This window comes from Pantherophis guttatus, chromosome 2 (assembly GCF_059756535.1).
Source record: "Pantherophis guttatus breed Tessera chromosome 2, ASM5975653v1, whole genome shotgun sequence".
In the NCBI taxonomy this organism is placed as follows: Eukaryota; Metazoa; Chordata; class Lepidosauria; order Squamata; family Colubridae; genus Pantherophis; species Pantherophis guttatus.
Window position 1 is genome coordinate 38167852 of NC_142064.1, and position 24191 is coordinate 38192042.

Consider the following 24191-nt stretch of genomic DNA (forward strand, 5'->3'; position numbering starts at 1 on the left):
TTCCTGTTTTTGAAACAACTTGCCAGGCATTTTCTGGCATTTGTTCAAACTATTGTCTTTAGCTGCCTAAATGGATCTGTTCACCTGAACGGTTATTTATTTATTTAGCATGGTAATTGCCTATCTCAACTCAGATTAAATTATTAAACCACAACCAATTGTCCTGGTGTCATATGTGCCTTCCAAAGTTGAGTACAACTTACAAAGCCTTCCCAAAATTTGTCAATTTTTAAAAATATAAAATCTGTAATTGAATTTGATATCTGATGACATCAATTATTTCCCCAATAGTCATTGAGAAGTATTCTAGAATCATCCAATTATCATTGTGTCAAAATATTAGTAATAAAGGCAGCCTTTTAAATATTTTAGTGTTGATTCGTGTTCTATGAAAGCAGTATAAATCAGAAGAGGGGTGATGACAGTGTTATGGAAATCATTGGAGCTATGGCAGATAAAATTAAGATTTCACAAATGTTTAAAACAATGTTTTATTGTGTTACAAAGGCAAAATATGTCTTGAGTGCTTCATAATGCAGATGCACCAGAAAACAACAAATGAAAGCCAACATCTGGCACAGCCTCCTCAAATTTCCATGAACAAGGCAGGTTTATTCCCAGAAATGTCTGGAAACACAAGATTAATAACATTTTTAATATATTTTCTTTTTTAAAAAGTATATTTTCTTTTTAAGGTGGTTTGTCATCAGGTGCTAATATACCACCTGTTTTTGTCACCTGGGATTTTATTCTAAGACTTACCAAATAATTGTTTTTTTTCAGGTTAAATTTGATTGGTTTCCATAGCCATTCACACTGGCAGGCAGAAACATTAACTCTGAAACGAATAAGTACCATTTTTCGTATGGTATTTTCTGAATCTCATCCAAATATTTATTGATTAATAATGTAAAGTGTTATACGGCCCTATCCGAGAAGGAGGGAGGGAGGGAGGGCGAGAGAGAGAAAGAAAGAGAGACTTGTTGATTTTATCATCTTGGCAAGCTCAGATATATTGTCCTATTTCATTTTGCTCATAGGTGAGGTGAATGGACAGATTTTAACAGGAGGGCATAAAAAGCTTTTGTTTGCTAGACAGGGATGCAGAGGGATCACGGAAAGTGAAAGTGAAGCTATTCAAGTGCCAGCTGCCCTACTCTATGAACAGAATATAGAAATAACCTTTGCATTGGCCCTTTCTGAACACCTTGCTATTCAGTTGTGTGCAGAAGATATACCCAATAGTTTGTATTCATTTTAAAAACCCACTTTTACAAAAATTTTCCTCCCAATAATCTCCAAGTAGAAAAAAAAAATGTAGCTAAGGAAACGGTGATCCCACAACTTAGGGGATCACCTTAAAATTAGTAAGCTAATTTTAATTCCGTGCATACAGAAGAACGAGGATAATGCTGCTGTCATGTAGCCTTAATTTAGACAGCTATTTTAGTATTAAAATAGATTTCTGTTCAAAGCTATCTTTTGTCTTAGTGGTTGTTCTTCAAGTATTCAATTGCATCTAATCCTTCTCTGATGTGAATTTTAAAGCACAAAAGGAAGGTGACTACGTTCAGTAGAAAATGTCCAAGACAGCCTCTTATTTTGCATAGAGACTACATGAAAGCTCAGATGGTACCGAGCACTGCTTCCTATTGGTTGGCTCGGCTGTCTATCTCTGGCTGCTGAAAATACTGGCTCTTGTTTCTTTGCTACACATGAACAGATGTGCTGAGTCTGGAGGGTCTGATTTATTTCTCAATGGAAAGCAGTGCAATTTTTAGATTTTTATTTCTCCTTTTCTGCGTAAGATTTTCATCATCTATGGACCAAATCCCTGGAAGAATGGAAAGGAGGTCAGTGATTTTATGAGTATATGCAAAAAGTGTGGGGGCAGCTGAATAAAAGGTTTATGTTTGTGATTTGGAGAGGGTAGTAACCATATTGTTCATTCAGGTGTTCATGATTAGGGAAGGTTTTTTTTTTTGACGTACTAATCACAGAGAGGCAAATAGTTTCAACATTCAAGATGCCGAGCTTATTTACTTAAAAACAGAGGTGTCAACATCAATGGAAGTTCTCTTGATGAAATTGTATCATATATGGGAAAATAAACAGTTCTGTTGTGTACAATCTTATACTTAAAACCCAAAAGCGATGAGAGAGATTAGTCTCTGTTGCATCTCTCTCTTGCCATGATGGTTTGGTTTTTCTTTCCTTCCGCACTGTTAATAACAGAGATATAAATAAAATAGTGTAGGTGTAAAATAGACAGCCAGAAACGGTACTGATGACACTGAAAAAAGAATTTTTTAAAAGATGAAATGGAGCTTATAATACGAATTTTGATGCAAATTCAGGTTTACCAGAAAATATGCAATCTCATTCTTGTTCCCTGTACACAATTTTATTTGTGCAACATAAAGCAGCCTCAAATATTCCCCCGGGGGCTTGAGTTGAGGAAAGTTACAATTATAGAAGGAAAAATAGTTACACAGAGAGATGTGCTTTGTTTCACCATTAAAATGCAGGTCACATTAAAATGGGGAGGCTCATAGCTGTGCCTTGGGGAGTGGGGGGGGGTAATAGACAGGTGTTTGTATTAATCTGTGTCTAATTGTATAGATCTGTAGTTTGGCTAGGAGATGAATTAAAGTTTACTAGATATTTAGTTTAATTATATTATTGGCTCATAAATGCAAGTGGGGGAAAAGCCACATGAGTGATTTGTAATAACTTATTGCATTAAATTTGTCCACTTTTAGGAAAGTATTTCCATACATATATTTAAGTCTCTGGAATGCAGAATTTCTCCAGTTCTGGGCTCATGATGTAATTAGGATCAGAATGAGATGTAAGATAGCTTTTCCTCTTTCTTGTCATTTAATAATCCTTAGGGCATGGCATGGGCAGTCTTAAAGGTGATAACTGATTTGTTGCAAAAGTGGTTGAGAAAGTGATATTTTTGGGAAGAAATTATCTTGTCTGTGGAAGGGAGTTGGTAGTTTTTGTGCTCCCCTGTGTGGATCTTGTTAGTTGGTAATTCTGCCTGTGTGTAATAAAGCACCACTGACATAAAGATTAACAGCCCTATCCTGTAGAATTTGAATGGCAAGCAGACCGATTCAGTCTATTATTTTTTCTCAGAAAAATGAAAAAAAATCCGTTGATACTTAATTCTTCTGACTATGTTTTCCCTATGCACAGTCTCCAAATCATAAGTGGATACTGGAGATGATTATTGGTGTCCTTTCTATACTTTGGTATCTACTGCTGTTGTGGTCTCCAATATCTGAACAAATCTGAATGATTTTATTTGGGGAAAATACTTTGTAATTAATAGTATTTTTGTTGTCGTAAGCTACATGAAGTCAGTTTACATTAAAATATCATGGATCTGAGCTGTAACATATTTGGCCAAACCCAAGTATCACAAAACTTAATTTTCTGCAGCAGCAGCATTAAATGTTAATGCCATGAATGACCTTTACAGAAAATATAGGTAGCTACACTTGTAGCCACATTTCAGGAAAGCAAAGTTCAGATGTTTTTTATTTTAAGCAGAATTGAAAGATGCTAGTTGGTAAAGGTCTCCAAATAGGTCCTGATTTCCAGGCTCAAGAAGTGAACATTGTCAATACTATAAAAGATAGTTGTGATGCTGAACCCGTGTCTGTGATGTGTTCAATATTTTGTATAGACATTTAGTTTATGCACTTGATCATAGGGGCCGCTTGCTTTCCACCAGATGTATATCCATTCCATTAACCTGCTTAACCTTTAATTTGGTGCCTTATATAGCATCATCCTGAGCCTTAGCCAGAATACAATATTCCCAGGTACTGACAGCTCATCCTATTCAATGGCATTTGTGCAATTTGGCACCTTAGTTCCGTCCTCCAACAGTTCTTGTGACTGACTTATCATAAAATAATACTTTCGGTCTCCAGTGAATGCTCAAAATTTTGAAAAGCTTTTGCATATAGTATAGAAAAAATATACTATAGAAGAATTATATTATTTCAACATAGATTAAAACTATGTCATCAATATAGATTTTAAAAAGTGCACAAAATCTCATTAACACATTGAACAAGAAAGAGGCCAAAAGATACCCAGGCTTGATTTCCCTAGGTATGGTTTCATATGGACTCCCAGCCCTGATTAATTTAACTTTTAATGAAGTACTAAGTAATTTAGTTAGAATAGTAAACCCCATTAAAATCAAAAGGTGTCTTCAGGTGAATAAAAATAAGTCTTATATTATGTATTTAATACATAAAGAAAGAAAAAAATAGATGCAAATAATATAGTCAAATAGTTCAAGGCATGGTTAATAGGAATAGAGGCAGAGAAAATATAACGTAATTTTAATAGAATCATGGAGAAAAATTTTCTGTGTGGTTGCTAAGAGCTGACAATGACTTAATGGCATATAATCAATCAATCAATTTTAAATGGAAGTCATATACTGTTTTGGTTAGAGCTGAACCAGGAATCTTCTATAGAGTAAATGGAATTAAAAAATAAAGTACTGAAATTATTTAGGATGAAATGGTGTAATACTGGAAATAGTACTTTATCAATTTGCATGAGAATTATAGTAATGGCTTAAAGATTTGAAACAAATGATATAAATGTAAATGTTCAAGAATAAAAACATGAAAATGAAGTCATAAATAGTGTGAAAAAGTTGAAAATGCTAAAGCTGCAGGTGTAGATGATATAATTGGAAACTAAAAATTAAATGTGGCTTGTTTATGGAGTGGCTATCAATGTGGGAGTGGATCTCTTTGATGATTAGAAGAATGTTGCTTTTATAAATAAAGGGAAAGATAGCAAGAATATAAACCAGGGGTGTCAAACTCTATCGTATTGCAACTCCCCCCCTTTGCTAAACTGGGGGAGAGCGTGGTCAGTATGTGACGTATCTGGTCCGTGGTTGTGAGTTTGGCATCCCTGATATAAACAAAAGCTAGTTTGTTAAGTGGGATTATGAAGGTGGCTTTCAAAATTTGGATTCACAAAGTATGAGAATTAACAAAGATCAAAAATTGTGAAGGATGGTGTGGCTTTACTCCAGGTAAAGCATGTACAGATAGAATTTACTCCCCCCCCCCAGGGATAATTATGAAACATAAATGTGAAAAAAATTGCTGCATAAGCATTTAGAGAGAGAATATCGTAAGTTGACTGGGTTTGTACTGTGTAATACTTTGCACATATACAAAGTTGAAAATTCATTGATGAATGAGATAAAAGAAGTCATGATGCAAGTAAAATATGTATTAAAATAAATGGAATTCCTTAATGAACTGAGAAGGGAATAAGAGGAAAGTCTGTGTTCCTTCCTTAGATGTTTATTGCATTTATGCATAAATGTGTAAGAATGTGAAAGAAATGCATGTAGTGACATAAGACCATAAGGTGTTAGACATTAATACATCTATACTATTATATGCAGATGATTCTCTGTTGTTGGCTGAGAATATGAATGATTTGCAGTGAATATTAGATAGACTGTATGATGCATGTAGAGTGTGGATCTGAAAATTAATGTATCACAAAGCAGGTAATTGTAGTTGACAGAATGAAGTGACAAATTATGAGTTATACAAAAAATAGCAGAAAACTACATAAGCAAATGAATTCTAGGTGATAAAATGTTTACTAAAGATGGAGTAATGGATCAAAAAAATTCAAGACATGTAAATGTATTTGGAAAGATAGTGGATAGGATTTGGTCTCTTAACAAGGAATGAATATTTGTTGAAAAAAATAAGAGTGATTATACAGGTGCTTCTGCTCATTTTGTTATGTGGAAGAGAGTTGGGCATGTTGTGAGAAACAGAAAATTAAGTTGAATTCAATGGAAATGGTGTAAGGAAATGAATGTGATAAAAGAAAAAGAGACAGAAATAAGAATGAATGGGTGATGAATGTAGTATGTGCAAAAATGAGCAATTAGTATGAAATAAGTTTAGATGGTTAAATAAAATATACAGAATGAACAACAACTGAATTACAAAATTAATATTTGATAGAAGAATGACATAGCTTGAGAGGAAGAAAAAGTCCAAGGAAGTCATTGCTGGTAGGATTTGATGAAATTCTCAAAATGTGAATGGCCAGAAGTTTAACAAGAAAAGGCTAAGTAGAAAGAAGTGAATGAGCATTTTGGAAGCAAGAATAGAAAAATCTGGAAATATCCAACCAACCAACCTAGATGTTCTTATCTTATTAACAGATACTCATCTAGAAACTAAGCATTTACAATATTTTGTATATTGCCCAAAATGTAAACATTGGGAAGCCTCCCAGAGTTGGTTATCTAATGGGCAGCTATATAAATGTTTTAAATAAATATATTCCATACAGTGGTGAAATCTGAACTGGTTTGCTACCGGTTTGCTGGCTGCGCATGCACGCTGCGTGCCAAATGTGTGCTGGGTGCGCATATGCAGTGTGCACCAAACACACAGGCACATGTGCAGTATGCGCCAAAAGGAGGCTTGGGAAGGTAAGTAGAACAGCGAGGGAGTATCAGCTGTGCCACGCGATTTAGATTCACTAGAGAGCTGGATTCTAGTGAATCTAAATTGCGTGGCACAGCTGATCATCGGAAATACTGGTTCGGAAGAACCGATAGGTTTTTATCACTACCAGTTCATCTGAATCAGTGCGAACTGGTAGCATTTCACCACTGATTCCATAGATGTTCATAGAGCTAAGCCAATTTTAGTTCGGCTGTTGACAGAATTAGAATAGGATTGATACATATCTTATACTAAGATTATGAAATATAGTAAATCATATTTATATTTAGAGTTAGGGTTAGGGCTACATTTTTCTTGAAGTTCATAATATATGAATCATGGCTATTTACACATTTAATTGATTTTTCATATTTTGGCAAAATTGAGCATTATTCAGAATTTGCAATGAAAGGGACAATGGAGGGAGGGATAGAGACTCTGCACAGGTAGTTCTTGATTAATGAGCATTCATTTAATGAGCATTCATTTAATGAGCATTCATTCAGCGACCATTCAAAGTTTGGAAGGCATTGGATTGTCCTTGAAATTCTGGCCATCCCAGCACCCCTGAGCTCACATGATCACAATCTGCGCATTTGGCAACCAGCTCATACTTCTGATGTGCAGTGCCCTGTAGTCACATGGTTCACGTGACTTTCCCTCCTGGCTTTCCACAAGCAAAGTCAATAGGTACGCTGGCACAAGTTGCTCTTGTAACCTGTGCACTCTCCCCAGTTCTGCGGGACTTGTGCTATGCCTTGCTGGTCACCTGCACTCTTGTGCAGCCTCTCTGAGCCTGGATGTGCTCATGCTGTGCCTTCCCAGCACTTGTGTACTCTCCCTGGCCATGTGCACATCCTCATGTATACTACCCCATCCAGCAGCAGCCATCCTTATGGCACGCCTCTCCACCATCAGTGTATTCTTATGCAACCTCCCAGAGTCTTACTACACTTGTGCCAAGTTTTCCTGGCTACTTAGACACCCTTCCTGCTCAATTGTATATCCATGCACACCAGTGGTAGGTTTCAAAAATGTTTACTACCGGTCCTGTGGGTGTGGCTTGGTGGGCATGGCATGGCTTGGGCATGGCTGGTGGGCATGGCAACGGAAGGATACTGTAAAATCTCCATTCCCTCCCCAATCCAGGGGAAGGTTGCTGCAAAATCCCCATTTCCTCCCGATCAGCTGGGACTTGGGAGGCAGAGAATAGATGGGGGGGAGGGGGGCAATCAGAATTTTTACTACCGGTTCTCCGAACTATTCAAAATTCCCACTACTGGTTCTCCAGAACTGGTCAGAACCTGCTGAAACCCACCTCTGATGCACACCCTTTCTCACCTACCAGGCACTTCAATTCTCACCACACTCGCACAAACCTCCCTTGCCACCCACACACCCTTGTGCCCCATCTCCAAACCTTACTACGCCTGCACTAAGCCTCCCCCACCCAATAGCAGCCACCCCAAGCCATGCCATGTGCATACCGGGCCTCCTTGGCCATCTGCACACTCTCTCCTTTCCCCAGCAGCAGTCACTTACCTGCTTGCAAGCTGCTTGGGTCTTGCAATTTCTTGCCAGCTTCCCCACTGACTTTGATTATTGGAAGACAGCAGGAAGTTGTGAGGTGGTGCTCGCTTAGTAACTCCAGGTTCTCACTTAATGACAACAAGTATTTCAGGGATTGCCATTGCTAAGCATTGTGGTCACAGTCTTTGTGACTGCATTGCTTAACAATGGAAATTCTGATACCAACTACTATCATAACTGAGTATCACCAGGTTAGAGAAGGCTGGGTTAAGCTGAAATCTTTTGTCAGCCTTATTTTTATTTTTATCACCAGAATCATAGGTGCAGTGGACTAGCTCTGTTATCCTCTTTGATTTCTGCTGTCTACCGGAAATGAATGTTCATGTCTTTCTTTCTTCATGCAGTGTCCTTTATATGTGTGTATTATGTGTACAATATTTACATGTATGAAAAAGGTGAGAACAGAGTCATGTTAAGTCTTAATTCATTTTAAACTCACAAATCAATTGAGGTAAGAAAATCCCTTGGACAGCTACTTCTAGATTTGTGCTAAAGCCTTGATTAATTTCAAATATGTCAGTACAATTGTCAGTACAATTTTGGGAAAAGATATTATACATAAGGAATTACACATAAGGAATGTGAAGGTGAACCATATAAAAGGTTTCCACATAAACGTGGAATTTGTTGTTCTATCAAGATTTTTGTCTTTACTGAGTCTGGGGCACAGGAAAGAAGATGATTTTTCATAATTGAAAAAAAACATACTCTCCTGGTTTTAAGAAATGGATGCAGGATATTAATTTGTTACTCTCTCTTTTTTTTTTGGAAAAGCTGTTGTGTTCTAAAAATGAGAAGATGTACTACATTGCTATATGATTTAGATTTAATGAGCTTAAGGATAAAATTAAATGAAAATTGTTATCTCTATTAATACATACTTTTTGTTTTTTTTCTTGTCATGCTAAGTTTATTTTAATCACTACAATATATCTAGGTTTTCTTTCTTCACACTTCACACTACTTATCTTTTTCTGTTAGTGATGCAGGTTTTTTTTTTATTTCATAACTTTAAAATTTAAACTAATTTTTTTAAAAAAAGCCTTGGGAATAATATAGACTTCTAGGGAAGGCTGATCAATTTCACAACATGAAATTGTTCTTTTTGTTAAAAATGGCTACGTGGGAACATAGGACTGGAGAATATTTGACAATTCTGTACCGCAATTCTAGAACTTCACTTCCTCACTAACAACTTTCTGAAAATTCAGAGGCCTTCAGTTTGTCATCCACTTTCTTACTGTTTTTTCATGTACTATTTCATGTACTATGTCTCTTGCCCTGTCTACTATCCAGTTGTGGGCTATGCGGTCTCTTATCTGAACATTGCCTTGATAGAGACTGTTTTCCCAGTGTCCCAAATCTCCCAATATAACATTGGAAATAAACCATTATGTTCAGTCAGATGCTATGGACATGTCTTCTTTGACAACTCGAGCCAACTTAGTTAATAATATTAGTTTCAACTCTGCTGCACATTGTGGATTTTCAGTTGTCTTGTTCTGTATAGAATTACAGATCTAAAGTATGAATGTGTACTTACTAAAAACAACTTTATAGGCTCTAAGTTTCATGAAGGACCTATAGTCCTATATGACCAGAACCACTACTACATATAAGGAATTGAATTGAAAAGTAGCAACAGGAATTTCAGGATGGTCGGTATATTTACCCAACTACTCCTGGATTTATATGTAAGTTAGGGTTTGCACTAATAAATAGTTACTTGTTGCCTAGCAAAAACAATGTGTGGACAAGAGAGGCACAATGCTCTTCTGAATTTCAAAATCCTCAGTGGTATCTATGAGTTTGCTTTGAGATATTTTAATAAATTTTCAAACCCACAGTGATAACTATGGGTATGCTTTGGATACTCTAGTAAAATGCAGATATTTTGTTCACTTTTTTTTTTTTTTTTAATTTGATTTATATGCCGCCCTTCTCCGGAGACTCAGGGCGGCTTACAGTGCATTAAGCAATAGCCTTCATACTTTTGTATATTTATACAAAGTCAGCTTATTGCCCCCACAAACTGGGTCCTCATTTAACCTACCTTAGAAAGGATGGAAGGCTGAGTCAACCTTGAGCCTTGGAGAGATTCGAACCAGCAGTAAATTGCAGGCAGCTGTGTTAATAACAGGGTGCTTTAAACCACTGTAGTACCAAGGCTCTTAAATTTATTGGCCATCCAACTCCAGCGGACTTTGGGTGGTGTAATATGCATTTCCTAGAAAGCTTGTGTGTGGCTTTTCTTCAGATCTCTAATGTGACCTTTAATTGATAAGCCGATTAAATACTAAATACTGACTAAAAAGATTAGCCTACAGCAGATTTAATGTTGAGTGCAGTGACTGGCACAACAGTCAAAATGACAGGCGGTCATCAGCCCAAACTAGCTGCCTCCCTTGACCCAGGGTGCTTTTCTAGCTGGGAATATAGCATCTGCCAGCTGTCCAATAAACAGCTTTTACTCTGGTTAGCTATGTGAGGCTTGCATAAGAGACCTACCAGTTTGCTTAACTCAATTTTCTGTGTTTATGTGGTAAAATGAACCCCATTCAGAAGGGGCTCACACAAAAGATTCCCCTAGAAGGTAATCAGATGGCTTGTGATGCAATATATAGGTAATCCTCAATTTACAACCGTTCATTTAGTGACCATTCAAAGTTACAACGGACATTGGAAAAAGTGACTTATGACCATTTTACATACTTACGACTGTTGCAGCATTCCCGTGGCCACATGACCAAACATCAGATGCTTCGCAAATGACTTATATTTGTGACGTTTGCGGTGCCTTGGGGACATGTGATCAGCTTCCGCAATCTTCTGACAAGCAAAATCAATGGGGAAACCAGATTCACTTAGCAACCATGTTACTAACTTAACAATTGCTGTGATTCACTTAACAACTCTGGGCAAGAAAAATGGGGAAACATTCACTTAACAAATGTTTCATTTAGCAACAGAAATTTTGGGCTCAATTGTGGTCATAAGTTGAGGACTACCTGTATCATAAAAATGTAAGGCAAGGGTAAAGGTTTCCCTATCCAGTTGTGTCCGACTCTAGGGTGTGGTGCTCATCTCCATTTCTTGGCCAAGGGAGCCAGCATTGTCCGAAGATATTTTCCATGGTTATGTGACCAGCATAGCTATATATGTCAAATATATAGCACGGAATGTTATTACCTTCCCACAAAGTGATACCTATTAATCTACTTGCATTTGCATTCTTTTAAACTGCTAGGTGGGCGGTTTGAATAAACATTTATCATAAGTCAATTTTTTCATTTGCCATTGACAAGAAAGGAGTAGGGAACAGGGAGCTTCACACTGCATCACTCAGACTTCTGCCTAGTTGGCAGAACTCCAAAATTCGAACAGTACTTATTGTGCTGCAGCAGGCTGAGCTGTTCCCAAACCATTGTATGCATTTTTGCTACCTGACTTTGAAACATGAAATATAGTGAAATTTTCTCTTTCCATTTGACTTCCCTTGTCCCCAGGTGTACTGAACTGGGAAGAGTTTTGCAACAGTTTTATTTAAATGCAATAACTAGTCTCTCAGGTATCTATCAGACTCTAGCAAAAGTCTATTTTAATCTACTGCCAGTGACCTGCATGTTTCTCCACTGCCAGAGTCCCACTTTTTTAGCCTGAGACCATGAAATGCATTTGTTCATGAGCTGCATTTGGCCGCCACTTGCTTGGTGTTTAGGAAATCTTCTGCAGCATCTCTTCAATGAATATTTTAATCTTGATTTTTATTCATGGATTTAATGTTTTGTTTCCTGGTTTTGTTTTTAAAAATTTATCCATACTTACCTGGATGTTTACCAGAGTGGATAAATATCAAATACATAAAATGAACCCACTTAACAAACCTGTTGATTTACCAATAGTTGTATAACATGAAGCTTCATTCTAAATTCAATATGGAGAACTTTTTTCCTAAAAGGATGTTTAAACTTTTAAATAGATACACTATTTCACAGATTATATTGCAGTTTGAAAGTAGTAAATATTGCCTTTCTGCATTTTAAGTAAGGTACATACTTTTAAAAAAAATGTTGCTCAAATGCTACTTTTCTGTCTGCTTCTTTGCAGTTTGTTTGTATTCTCTGATCAAGATCTACTCCAGAGAAATGGTAAGGCTTTAATTGTCTCCTGCAAATTGTCACTTCCTGGAAAAATACAGGTCCAAAAAAATTTACAGAGGAGTTTCAGGTGACTATAGGTCACCAGCAGATAGTTTAATTAATTCAAACATTTTTAACCTTTCTGTTCCGCCAGAAATATTCCTACAGTAGCTTAGGAGTGATAAATAACAAAGATGTCTGTGTTCAGGGATACAAGCTAAATATAACACCAAAGGAAAATATGGATGAGCAGGGAAGCCATAAAAAAACCAAGCAATAGTTCTTAGAGTCATCAACTGAAAACAGTTCAAAGAACAGATCCCATTAGATCTTATATTTCAGTAGATTTAATGGAATGAGTCTGCTTTTTACTTTTCTTCTGCAGTGGTTGCATCTAATTAGTATGTAAAGAAGTTATGTAGTGGTATGCAGCTAGTTCAGACCAGTTCGGGCTATGCCGTCCTATTTAGCCACATTTTCTAAGCCTGCGTGCAAACCACATACATGAGCAAAGCACATGCATGGCCACGTGCATGCATGGAAGGCTGCACACATGCGTGGAAGGTGCACACACACATTTTTGATGTGTGACGAACTGGTGGTAAAATTATGAGAAACCCACCTCTGGAGTTATGAATGAAAAATAGGAGGTGTCACCACTGTGACATCAGAGAACTTTCCTCCTGCTTTCCCCTAATTCAGGATACTTATTCCCTTTCTCTTTTCCGTGGCTGGGATGCTGAAACGGAAAATGCATAACTAAAGGGCATGAAATGCTATTTCCTTGAAATGCAAGTAGTCCTTGACTTGCAACCATTCATTTATCAACCATTTGACAACCAACAGCACATTAAAAAGTAACAACAGGTCCTTGTATTGATGACCGTTGAAGCAGCCCCACAGTCATGTGATCAAAATTCAAGCGCTTGGTAACCTGGTATGTATTTATGATGGGTACAACATCCTTTTGGTCATGTGATCGCCATTTCATCCCCTCTTTTGTTGACATCTAACATCAAAGTCATTAGGGAAAGCTAGATTTGCTTAATGACAGTATAATTTGCTTAACAATTACAGTGATTTGCTTAACAATTGTGGCAAAAAGGTCATAAACTTAACCATGACTTATTTAACAACCGGCTCATTAGCAATGGACATTCTGGTACCGATTGTGGTTGTAAATTAAGGACTACCTGTAGTAGACAAATAGATGAGGAGAGAAGATGCTTTCTGTTTATAACAGTCCATAATACAGTTGATTCACCAGCTTCCTAAACAAAATCTCTGAGCATTAAGAATTGTTCATACTAATGAAAGGCAGTCGAAGACTATACCTCTTTGTGTTCTACAATATCAATGACATACAGAAGAACTTTTAAATATATAATCTTTTTAAAAAGATTGGCTCAAATTATTCACCATGTTGGCTGCTGTGTTAAACTACATCTGATTGATAAGCTGTCTGCCCCAATACACACACACACACACACACTTTTAAAAAATATTTTTATATCAGTCTCCTCTTTGATAAAAAAAAAAACCTCAAACCTAAAAATAGTTATTAAAATTGTTTATTGCTAGGATTAGTTTTAATTGGAATGTATTGCATGTTGTTTCTTTTGTAGGTCGACGGTATGATGGCAGTGTGAAGCCCAAAATTAATTTACAACAAGTAGCAATAACACAGGTATGGAGACACCAGAAAACTGGATAGTAAGTTCTTAGATGACAATATTTTCTTTCCAAGTCATGTAGCATATTTATGTTCCTTGACCAAATTATTTTCAGTGTTATACAGCATATATTGCACCTGGGTTGTAAATCTGTATGATTTACTACATATATCTTTTTTAAAAAAATATATTGATGACACCAGATAAATTCATGAGTTGGTCTCACAAGATTTGTCCATCCAGGACAATTATTATCCTGGTACAAACTCGATTGATTGCAGAAGTAGTGGCACATATCAAACATTAAAATAAAAAGGAAAAGAAAAGGAAAAGGAAAAAGAAAAGAAAAAGAGACTCAACTCTCCATGTTGATAGTATAACTGAGAAATACTCACTTGAAGGTTTTCTGCAAGAAACTCTGGATGACACATTTATTGGTACTTAGGAATATCTGGTATATATTTTATATATTTGTAAATGTTGTTCTTTTCTGAATATCAGCAGTTCTCAATTTTTCCCAGAAAGTATTCTAGAATTCTATTACAATTTTTTTTTTTTGTTTCTCTTAGTAGCTACAGGTTGTCTTTGTCTTAGGGCCAAAACTGAGTTCAACATTTCTGTTGCTAAGCGAGACATTTATTAAGTGGATTTTGCCCCGTTTTATTACCTTTCTTGCTATAGTTGTTAAGTGAATCACTGCAGTTGTTAAATTAGTAACAGTGTTGTTAAATGAATCTGGATTCTCCACTGACTTCACTTGTCAGAAGATTGCAAAAGAGGATAACATAACCCCAGGGCACTGCAACTGTCATAAATATGAGTCAATTGCCAAGTTTCTTAATATTGATCACATGGCTATGGGGATGCTGCAACGGTTGTAAGGGTGAAAAATGGTCAATAGTCATTTTTTTCAGTGCTGTTGTAACTTCAAATGATCATTAAACAAGCTGTTGTAAGTTGAGGAATACCTGTACTTATCAAATAATTGCTTACCCCCCCCCCATCTCTGTGTTATTTTTTGCTATGTTGTAATGACATCTGTTGCAGATGTCATTACAACCTCCAGTTCGCACCGGTTCTATAGAACTGGTAGTAAAACCAGCAGGAGGGTCCGCCCACCGACCCTAATGTCATCAAATGCTTCTGCGCATGCGTGCAAGCAAAGCAAGCGCGCACGCACAGCCCCGTTGCGAACCAGTAGTAAAGATAAGTACAACCCACCCCTGATCTGTTGTCTGCTGGCACAAGTGTGCACAGGACTCTTTGGTACAGTTGTGCCAGCAGGGTGGTTCTAGATCCTCCATTTATCAACTCTCCTTCTAAACCTTCCATATTCTTGCTCAGTGTGCTGCCACAATCCAATTTATTCGAGAGAAATTCTTACACAAAATTGTGTGAACTCAACAACAATAATGTGGCACATCCTCTGATTTTTCTCAATTACTTAGCCAAATATACTGGGCTAAAATTTAAGCCCTCTTAGAATAAGTGGACTGACTCAGAAAGAAATTCAAACATAAAGATAGATAGATAGATAGATAGATAGATAGATAGATAGATAGATAGATAGATAGATAGATATAGATGATATAGATATAGATATAGATGATATAGATATAGATATAGATATAGATATAGATATAGATATAGATATAGATAGTATGGAATCAGTGGGGTCAAAAGACAAAGGGAGAAAGGAGAATTGAACAGTTAATTCCTTCAGTTCCTCCACTCAGGAAAATATACATAGAACAAAAGCAACTAGAAAAATAGAACATAGTATAAAAAAATAACAAAAGCAAACAAATTTCTAATAGCTTGGATAATTTCTTCTGCTTTTCCTATGAGAAAGGAAGGTGTAACAAAAAAGAGTTTAATGTTTTTTAAAAGCCAACTTGAAAGAGTTGAATTTCTTGGCTCCTGATTGGTACTTTAAGTTTGATTTTACGGGACTTTGATGGTCTCTGCCAATTTTCTAGATTAACAGAATTTAGGTTTCATTGACAGACCACATTTGTGTTTTCCTTCATCTCTTTCATGTCTGAGTCTCTTGAGATGGGATTTCTCTTTTACATTACTGCTATCTCCTGAAATTTCCAGAATCTCATTTTTAAAATTGGTACCCTACGTAATGTCACAAAGATGTAATTTTGTTTATATTTTTATGAAATATATCCACAAATTCAATGTCTGAATTAGCTGACACGTAATAAAATTCCTGCTGATAAGCAGCTATATAAATCTTTCCACTATTATTAACATAAATCAATATATCTTCTTGTGTCTAGAAGGATAAAAATAAGAGTTCATATCTCAAGCAGTTCATATGCAGATATTTATATTTTAGCACAATAATTGTATAGTGTTTCACTAAGGCAGTGTATCACTAATAGCACATGCCATTTCACTCTAACAATAGTAATTTAAATGATATATATTTTAAAAACTGTTCAATGAGCTTTGTCTCCACTAATGATTAGACATTTATTACGAAAACTATCCATATTTTTAGAAACTCTGCTTTTTACTTATATATTGGGGATGAACAGTAATTTCTTATGGTGTTTAATAAGCAGAGCTTGTCTTCCTGTTAGACAGAATTATGATAGCCACCCTGAAGCAGGATATTGCTAGGTTTTTACTTTCTTATTCTTATTATATTATTATGAGGATTTTGTGCAATATCTGCATGATAAAATCGCTCAGATTCGGGAAGGCTTGGCCTCTGACTGGGTAAGTTCAGACGGGATGATTGAGACAGGTCTTGAGAGTGTTATCTGGGAGGAGTTTGATCCTGTGGCTCCCGAGGACGTAGACAGGATTCTGGGACGGCTGAACACGACCACATGTTTATTGGACCCTGGTTGGTGCTGGTTCCCGGGAGGTTACACGAGGCTGGCTCCAGAGGATTATTAACGCTTCTTTGAGTGAGGGTGTCTTGCCGGCCGCCTTGAAAGAAGCGGTGGTGAGGCCTCTCCTCAAGAAGCCCTCTCTGGATCCGGCTGTTTTGGCTAACTATTGTCCAGTCTCCAACCTTCGTTTTGTCACGAAAGTTGTTGAGAGTGTGGTGGCGTGGCAGCTGTCGCAGTACCTGGATGAAGCTGTCTATCTACATCCGCTCCAGTCCGGCTTCAGGCCTGGGCACAGCATGGAAACGGCATTGGTCGCGTTGGTGGATGATCTCTGGAGGGCTCAGGATAGGGGCTGCTCCTCTATCCTGGTCCTGTTAGATCTCTCAGCGGCTTTTGATACCATCGACCATGGTATCATGTTGCGCCGGTTAGAGGGGTTGGGGATGGGGGCACCATTTTGCGGTGGTTCTCTTCCTATCTCTCTGACGGTCGCAATCTATGTTGGCAGGGGGGCAGCGGTCGACCCCGAGGCGCCTTGTTTGTGGGGTGCCGCAGGGGTCAGTCCTCTCATCCCTCCTGTTCAACATTTATGTGAAGCCCCTGGTGAGATCATCCGTGGCTTTGGGGTGGAGTTCCATCAGTACGCTGATGACACTCAGCTGTACATCTCCACCCCAGGCCACTCCAATGATGCCCTTGAAGTGATGTCCCGGTGCCTGGAGGCCGTGTAGACCTGGATGGGGAGAAACAGGCTCCGACTCAACCCTTCCAAGACCGAGTGGCTGTGGCTTCCGGCATCCCGATATAGCCAGCTGGTGCCATTGCTGGTTATTGAGGGCGAGTCATTGGCCCCCACGGAGGGGGCTCGCAACTTGGGCATCCTCCTGGATGCACGGCTGGCTTTAGAAAAGCATATGATGGCCGTGGCCAGGGGGGCTTTTTATCAGGTTCTCCTGATACATCAGTTGCATTCCTTTCTGGATTGGGATTCCTTATGCATGGTCACTCAAGCATTCGTCACTTCCCGCCTGGACTACTGCAATGCTCTCTACATGGGGCTCCCCCTGGGGTGCACCCAGAGGTTCCAACTAGTCCAGAATGCGGCCACACGGGGGATTATGGGAGCAATGGGGCACTCCCATGTGACACCCCTCCTGCGTGAGCTGCACTGGCTCCTGGTGGTCTTCCGGATGTGCTTCAAGGTGTTGGTGACTACCTTTAAAGCGCTCCATGGCTTAGGGCCTGAGTATCTACGAGACTGCCTTCTGCCACCAATAGCCTCCCACCGGCCAGTACGCTCGCACAGAGAGGGCCTCCTCAGGGTGCCGTTGGCCAGACAATGTCGGCTGGTGACCCCCAGGGGGAGAGCCTTCTCTGTGGCGGCACCCGCCCTTTGGAACGACCTACCCCCAGAGATATGTACGATCCCGGATCTCCAGACTTTTCGTCGGGCCCTTAAAATTCACTTATTTCATCTAGCCGGGCTGGCTTGATCCCATCTTTCGGTTTTAATTTGTAATTGATTTTATTGGGGTGTTTTTAAATTGTGGGCTAAAACTATTTAATATCTTTTTAAATTGTTTTAAATTTTGTATGCTATGTTTTTACCTTGGCTGTTCACCGCCCTGAGTCCTGCTGGAAAAGGGCGGTATAAAAATCAAATAAATAAATAAATAAATAAATAAATAAATAAATAAATAAATAAATAAATAGTCAGAATTGAGATTTTAGTGTAATGTTCTAGTTCAGATTTAGGATGGGCTCCATCTCAAAGCAAAGCATTTTGGACTAGCCTTGACGGCAAGTCATTTATGGAATTGAATTTATGTTGCTCTGGTATCTAGTAATTCAAAATTAAGTGTTGAATTTATGTTGCTCTGCTTTCTAGCAATTCAAAATTAAGTGTTAGTAGTATGTTAAAGGAAGAACACTAATTGTTATTTCTTACTTGGTTGCATGCAGATTGGCAATTACAATGTAAGCACTGAAGAGAATTTGGAGAAAGAATCTATGATTCACAGCCACTACAGTCCACTGAACGTCACCATTAATGGAAGCCCCTGTATTCTATTCTGGGCCAGAAGGATCATGATTAAGCTTCAGAACCACACTCAGCTGGATCTAACAGACAAAACATTTGGTGTTCACGCATCGGTGGATGTTGCTGATTCAAACTGCAGTGAAGAAAATGCCATGTAAGATTTATGGAGATTCTCAATCATCCAGGCTGTGCTTGTCCCAAAGGTGTTTTTTCCAAAAGATGACTGAACTTTCTTGATTTTTTTCTTTAAAAATGTTTCATTTCACATCCAAGAAGCTTCTTCAGCTCTAACCGAAGAACTGAAGTAGCTTCTTGGATGAGAAGTGAAATGTTTTCAAACAAAAAAATCAAGGAAGTCCAGTTGCCTTTTGAAAAAACAAAAACCTTTGGTGCAATGTAAAATTGTACCCTACTGTGGAGTTTTTCTAGGTCTGAAATAAAATTAAATGTTTTTTTTTAAAATCAACAATGCAGTATCCTTGTGGCAGTGAAATGTTGAGCACTGAACTAATATAATGACTTTGAATGTTCCCAAATATTCTACTTGCTGGAGCCATAATATTGATGAATGCTTGCCGTTCTATGTTTGTCAGAGATGTTTGTCAACAAGGTTGTCTGTGTTTTAACTTTCATATAACCCAAGAAAGAAAGAAATAGATTATGAGATAGATTGAGAAAAAAAGGTTTTGTGATGTATAGAAACTAAACACTAGACTATGTAGCAAGATATATTTATAGAAACTTATGCTAAAATTAATTTGATAATCTTTAAAGTATCATAATATCCTGTGTCTGTGACAAATGCAGTTTATTTTAAGCCTAATTGTTGTCTGTTCATGAACTGTAACCATGAAATATAGCTGTAATTCAATTTTACTATGAATGGAATATAGGTGTTACTAGGTACCTCACTAATGTTATCCTGAGGTCCTGTGACTCCCTAAATAAGCACCGTTGGATACAGTTGCTGGCTTTTATTCAAGTATTTGTTGTACTATAGGAGCTCGGCACAAGCAAACTGCCACTCTGATACATTATAGGGCCACATTTTTTGCACCGGGTTATGATTTGGACAAGCAATGTCTGCAAGAGGTATCAAGAGTTCATGTTGTGCCATTACCAAGCTCTGCCCCTTTTGTGTGTTTCGATGGTACCATGCAACCATCTTAAATAACTTTGATGAATTTAAATTTAACTACAATCTCTTCTTTCTCTTCCACCTCTGAATAGTTCTTGATTTATTTGTCCTTTTCCATCTAGGCTTTCACTTAATTTTGGTGACATTGACAATTTGAAAGGATTTGTTATCAGGTATGTTTTCGAATATTAATCTCCACAGCACTATTACATTAAAACTATACTGTTAGCCTATCTCCATTATGATAATGTGAAAATGTGAAAACATTTTGCAATAAATACAATTTCCTTTACAATACAACAGAGGCAAGAATCTTTCAGAATTAAAGACCCATTCATTTCAGTAAATATATATATATTCCTCAGTTGAAATTATCAGGGCTTAACAGTGCTTAACTTTGGAAGGCAATATCCATAGGCACAGTTGCATGTTATCAAAATTTAAGAGAATAATTGCAAATATAGTTAGGGTATCGCACTTTTGTGCATTGTAGAGATCACTTGTTACGAGCAAATACTGCACTATGCTTTATTTAATCTGATTTCTGTTTCCTTAATGTTTTAATGAAAATGTATTTTTATGATGTTTGGTAGTTCTGTTTCCTTATTTTGCAATATTATGTATGCTATGCTGGGCTTTCAGTTTAAAATATGTACATACGAGTTTTCAAAATTCCATTTTTTTCTAGGAAATTTTGCTTACAAAGGTGATATGTGTGTTTTACATATTAATATATGTAAATTAATGCACTACATGAACATCCAGTACGATTTAGCCTCTTATTTTTCTAGCCTTTAATTTAGACAGTGCTTTTAAAGTACTAGACACACAAAATGTCAAGACTGTTGTATTATTTATCTAGAAATGTATTTATGATAAGTTTTAAAAGGAATATTTGCAAACAGCAACAACCTGCTCCTGCTTTCTTTTCCATTATCTTGATTTTCTGGCAGTTTAGAGTATTTTTAGTGTTTAACAGTGAAAACAAAGAATTGAAAGGCATACATTCTGGATCAACTAGGAAATCCCATGCAATAATAATAATATGAAGTTGGTATATCTTTATGAGATTTATTTACATATATAAACAAAAACTGGCAAGATTTACTGTAATTATTTTTCTGATTTCCCCTGGCAGATTCATTCTGACAAACAGTTACTACAAGCTCTCCATTCAAAATTGGTTTACCTTACACAGAATCCAGCTTATTTACAATCAATCTGTACAAGCAACATTCAACGCAACACGAATACATGCACCAGCAATCTATTCTTATCACTGTGAACATGTCAGCAACTTGCAGAGATATGATGCACTATTAACACCCAGCTCTGCAAATGATGCAGCCAAGCACTGGGAAGTTACTTTTATTGATTTTCAGGTAATGTGTGAGAAAGCCAACTGAGGCCTTTAAGCAAATACTTATAAGGCTAGATCTGTGCAGTAAGGAAGCTTAAAGAACCTTTCAATATAGATCACGGCTGCTGAATGCGTCATGCACTGGCCACGCCCATGCCCAGTTTAGCGAAGGGGGAAAAAGGCAGTCGCCTTGTTCTTACAGACTTGCAATGGAAGTTTAAGAGTTATTCAGAAATCTCTCCCACTGTGTGCAATAAATGTCTCCAGTTATTAGGTATTAGCTGCCACACTGTTGGGGGCCTAACTATTGTCCTCTTTCAAGACTTGCACGTGTGAACTTTTGAGATTTTATATATGAGACGATTGATAAAGATATCAATAAACTTCCCAAAAGAATCATAGCCTGTATCCTAAATGTAAATTGGGAAGAAAGAACATGAGATGATTTGGGACAGTGATGCCTAACCTTTTCCAGACTAAGTGCCCAAAGCGCGCACGAAGACCCAAAATGCAATGCACGCGCACCCCTGTGCATGCACCCCGGCCCCATGCATGTGCACACCCCTTGCATGTGCCCCCCTGCATGCATGTGCCACTGCATGTGCTGCACCACCACATGCGTCCCACTCCCCCCATATGCACCCCACCCCATGCATGTGCACATGCCCCCAGCATGCACTTGCCCCCATACATGCATGCCTCATGTGCTCCCATGCATGCATCCCACATGTGCCCATCCCACGCATGCACGCCCCTGTGCATGCGCCCCACCCCCACGCATGCATGGCAGAGATCCGAAGACCAGCTGACTGGCGGGAGGCGGTGCATGCACGGTGGAGCTGAGCTGGGGTGACGGCTCACATGCCCACAGAGAGGGCTCTGTGTGCCATCTCTGGAATACATGCCATAGGTTCGCCATCACTGATCTAGGACAGTGATGTTGAACCTTTTAAACACCGAGTGCCCAAACTGCACACACGTGCATACCCAAACTGAAAGGTGTGTGCGCGTATGCGAATGTGAACAAGCATGGACATGCGTGGACATGCACGTGCATGGACGTGCACATGCACATGTTCACATGTCCACATGTCCATGTGCAGAGATGCGCACATGCACAACAGAGACCCGAAGACCAGCTGGCTGGTGGGAGGCGGAGAATCCCAACCCCAGCAGTGCGGCAAGATGTAATATCTTTTTCTTTCATGAGCTTCTGTTTCGTCGTTTGCAGGGAAACAGAAGCTCATGAAAGAAATGCCACAGAGATCTGACCTGGGGCAAAGGCATGCATGCCAGTAGAGAGGGCTCTGCAGAGAGGGCCATAGGTTTGCCATCATGGATCTAGGAGATAATGAAGTTTGAATTATAATATAAAAGCATTTCATTAAAAGTAACTACTTACTCTGGGCTAAATATTCTTAGAAATGCATATTAGTCTTAGAATATACAGGTTTATTCAGAGGTGGGCATCACATACTGTAACAATCGGTTTGCCCAGAAAATGTGAGCGTGCAGGCGGCATCAAGAAACCGGTGATTATATATGACATGATAGCGCCAGGGAGGTGGGCAGGCCCAGTCTCTGATCAGAACTACCGGTTTGGCTGAACCGGTCAATATCGGCAGCAGCAACTGGGGTTATTAATATGCTTCTTCCTGAAAATTCTGGTATCACCATTTTGAAGTTATATTTTTGTTATTGTAATAAAATGATAGACTATATTAATGAATTACATGATATGAACATTACTGGTTGTTTATTGTTTTCCCAACTAGATGTTGTGATAAGATGAAATGGCAAAGGCACTTACCAGGGTATATAGTTTGAGCTTTCATCTCACTGATTTGGTGTATGTAGTTTGGGGATGGTTCAATTTGTGTCAAGGTAACACTTGAGGAAGTTGCAAAGATAAGTAAACAAGCCAGTCAAGGAGAAAAATAGCTTAACTGTTTTCACAGCAGGGATGTCTGCAGGCTGTGATTGAAAGAGTCAGTTTGGCAGCCATGACAGTGTGATTGAAGCTTAGACAGTTTTATGTGCATTGCACAGAATGGTTGTCTCTGTTTTAATAAGCTATTGGGTTTATCTTCTTGACTCTGGAATTACAATCTTTGGTAGTGTCTTGACTAGTCTTATTTAGCCAAATTTCTTTCAGATGTGTTAGTAGTACTGTATCCCAAGTCATTTGGGAAGTGAGTCAAGGCTTAACGTCTGCAATCTCACACATATATCTATATACCAGATTTCTATCCTAGTTTATTTTAGAATTCCTCGATGACACACAAGAAGCTCCAGAGAAATAGATTCTGATTTCTATTTCTGCAACTGATACTGGGGAAAATAATTTTGATCATCAATAGTGAACAAAGAATAGCATGCCCTTGAATTGCAAGGGGAGGTTGTCTTAATTTAGACTATTTGATTTTCTTCACAGATTCAAGGATTTAACATTGAAGACGGACAGTTTGCTTATGCAAAAGATTGTGCTTCCCTCTTCCCACCAGCCATTCTAATGGGTCTAGTGATGTCTCTGATACTGCTTCTTGTTTTAGCTTATGCTCTTCACATGTTGATGCACTTAAAATCCATTGACAGACATTATGAATGCAAAGCATCTTCTGCTTATTATCCACAGATGAAAGATATTGATACAGCAGATGAAAAAGAGCCCCTGAGAATCAATGGGCATGAAACCTATGAACTTAGAAGCCAACAATATTCTAAAATCTATATCTAACCATTATCCTGGGTGGTTGCTCTCATCCCATGGTTAGACAGCAAAGTGCTTCAAGAAACTTTTGCAGCTACGACCTCACAACACTCCGGAAACAGAATGCCACAACTTTAATTTCAATCAAACAATTT

At 38.1% G+C, this 24191-nt stretch overlaps 1 protein-coding gene across 1 annotated transcript; it reads left to right on the forward strand.

Moving 5' to 3' along the window:
- The first annotated feature begins 1715 nt into the window (after window positions 1-1715).
- Window positions 1716-24191, forward strand: LOC117679353 (V-type proton ATPase subunit S1-like protein). Its single transcript, XM_034441226.3, is given in 8 exon segments — window positions 1716-1730; window positions 1732-1853; window positions 12231-12271; window positions 13888-13949; window positions 18750-18982; window positions 20089-20139; window positions 21105-21348; window positions 23761-24191. Coding segments are annotated over 8 exon segments (1071 nt in total). The 3' UTR covers window positions 24064-24191.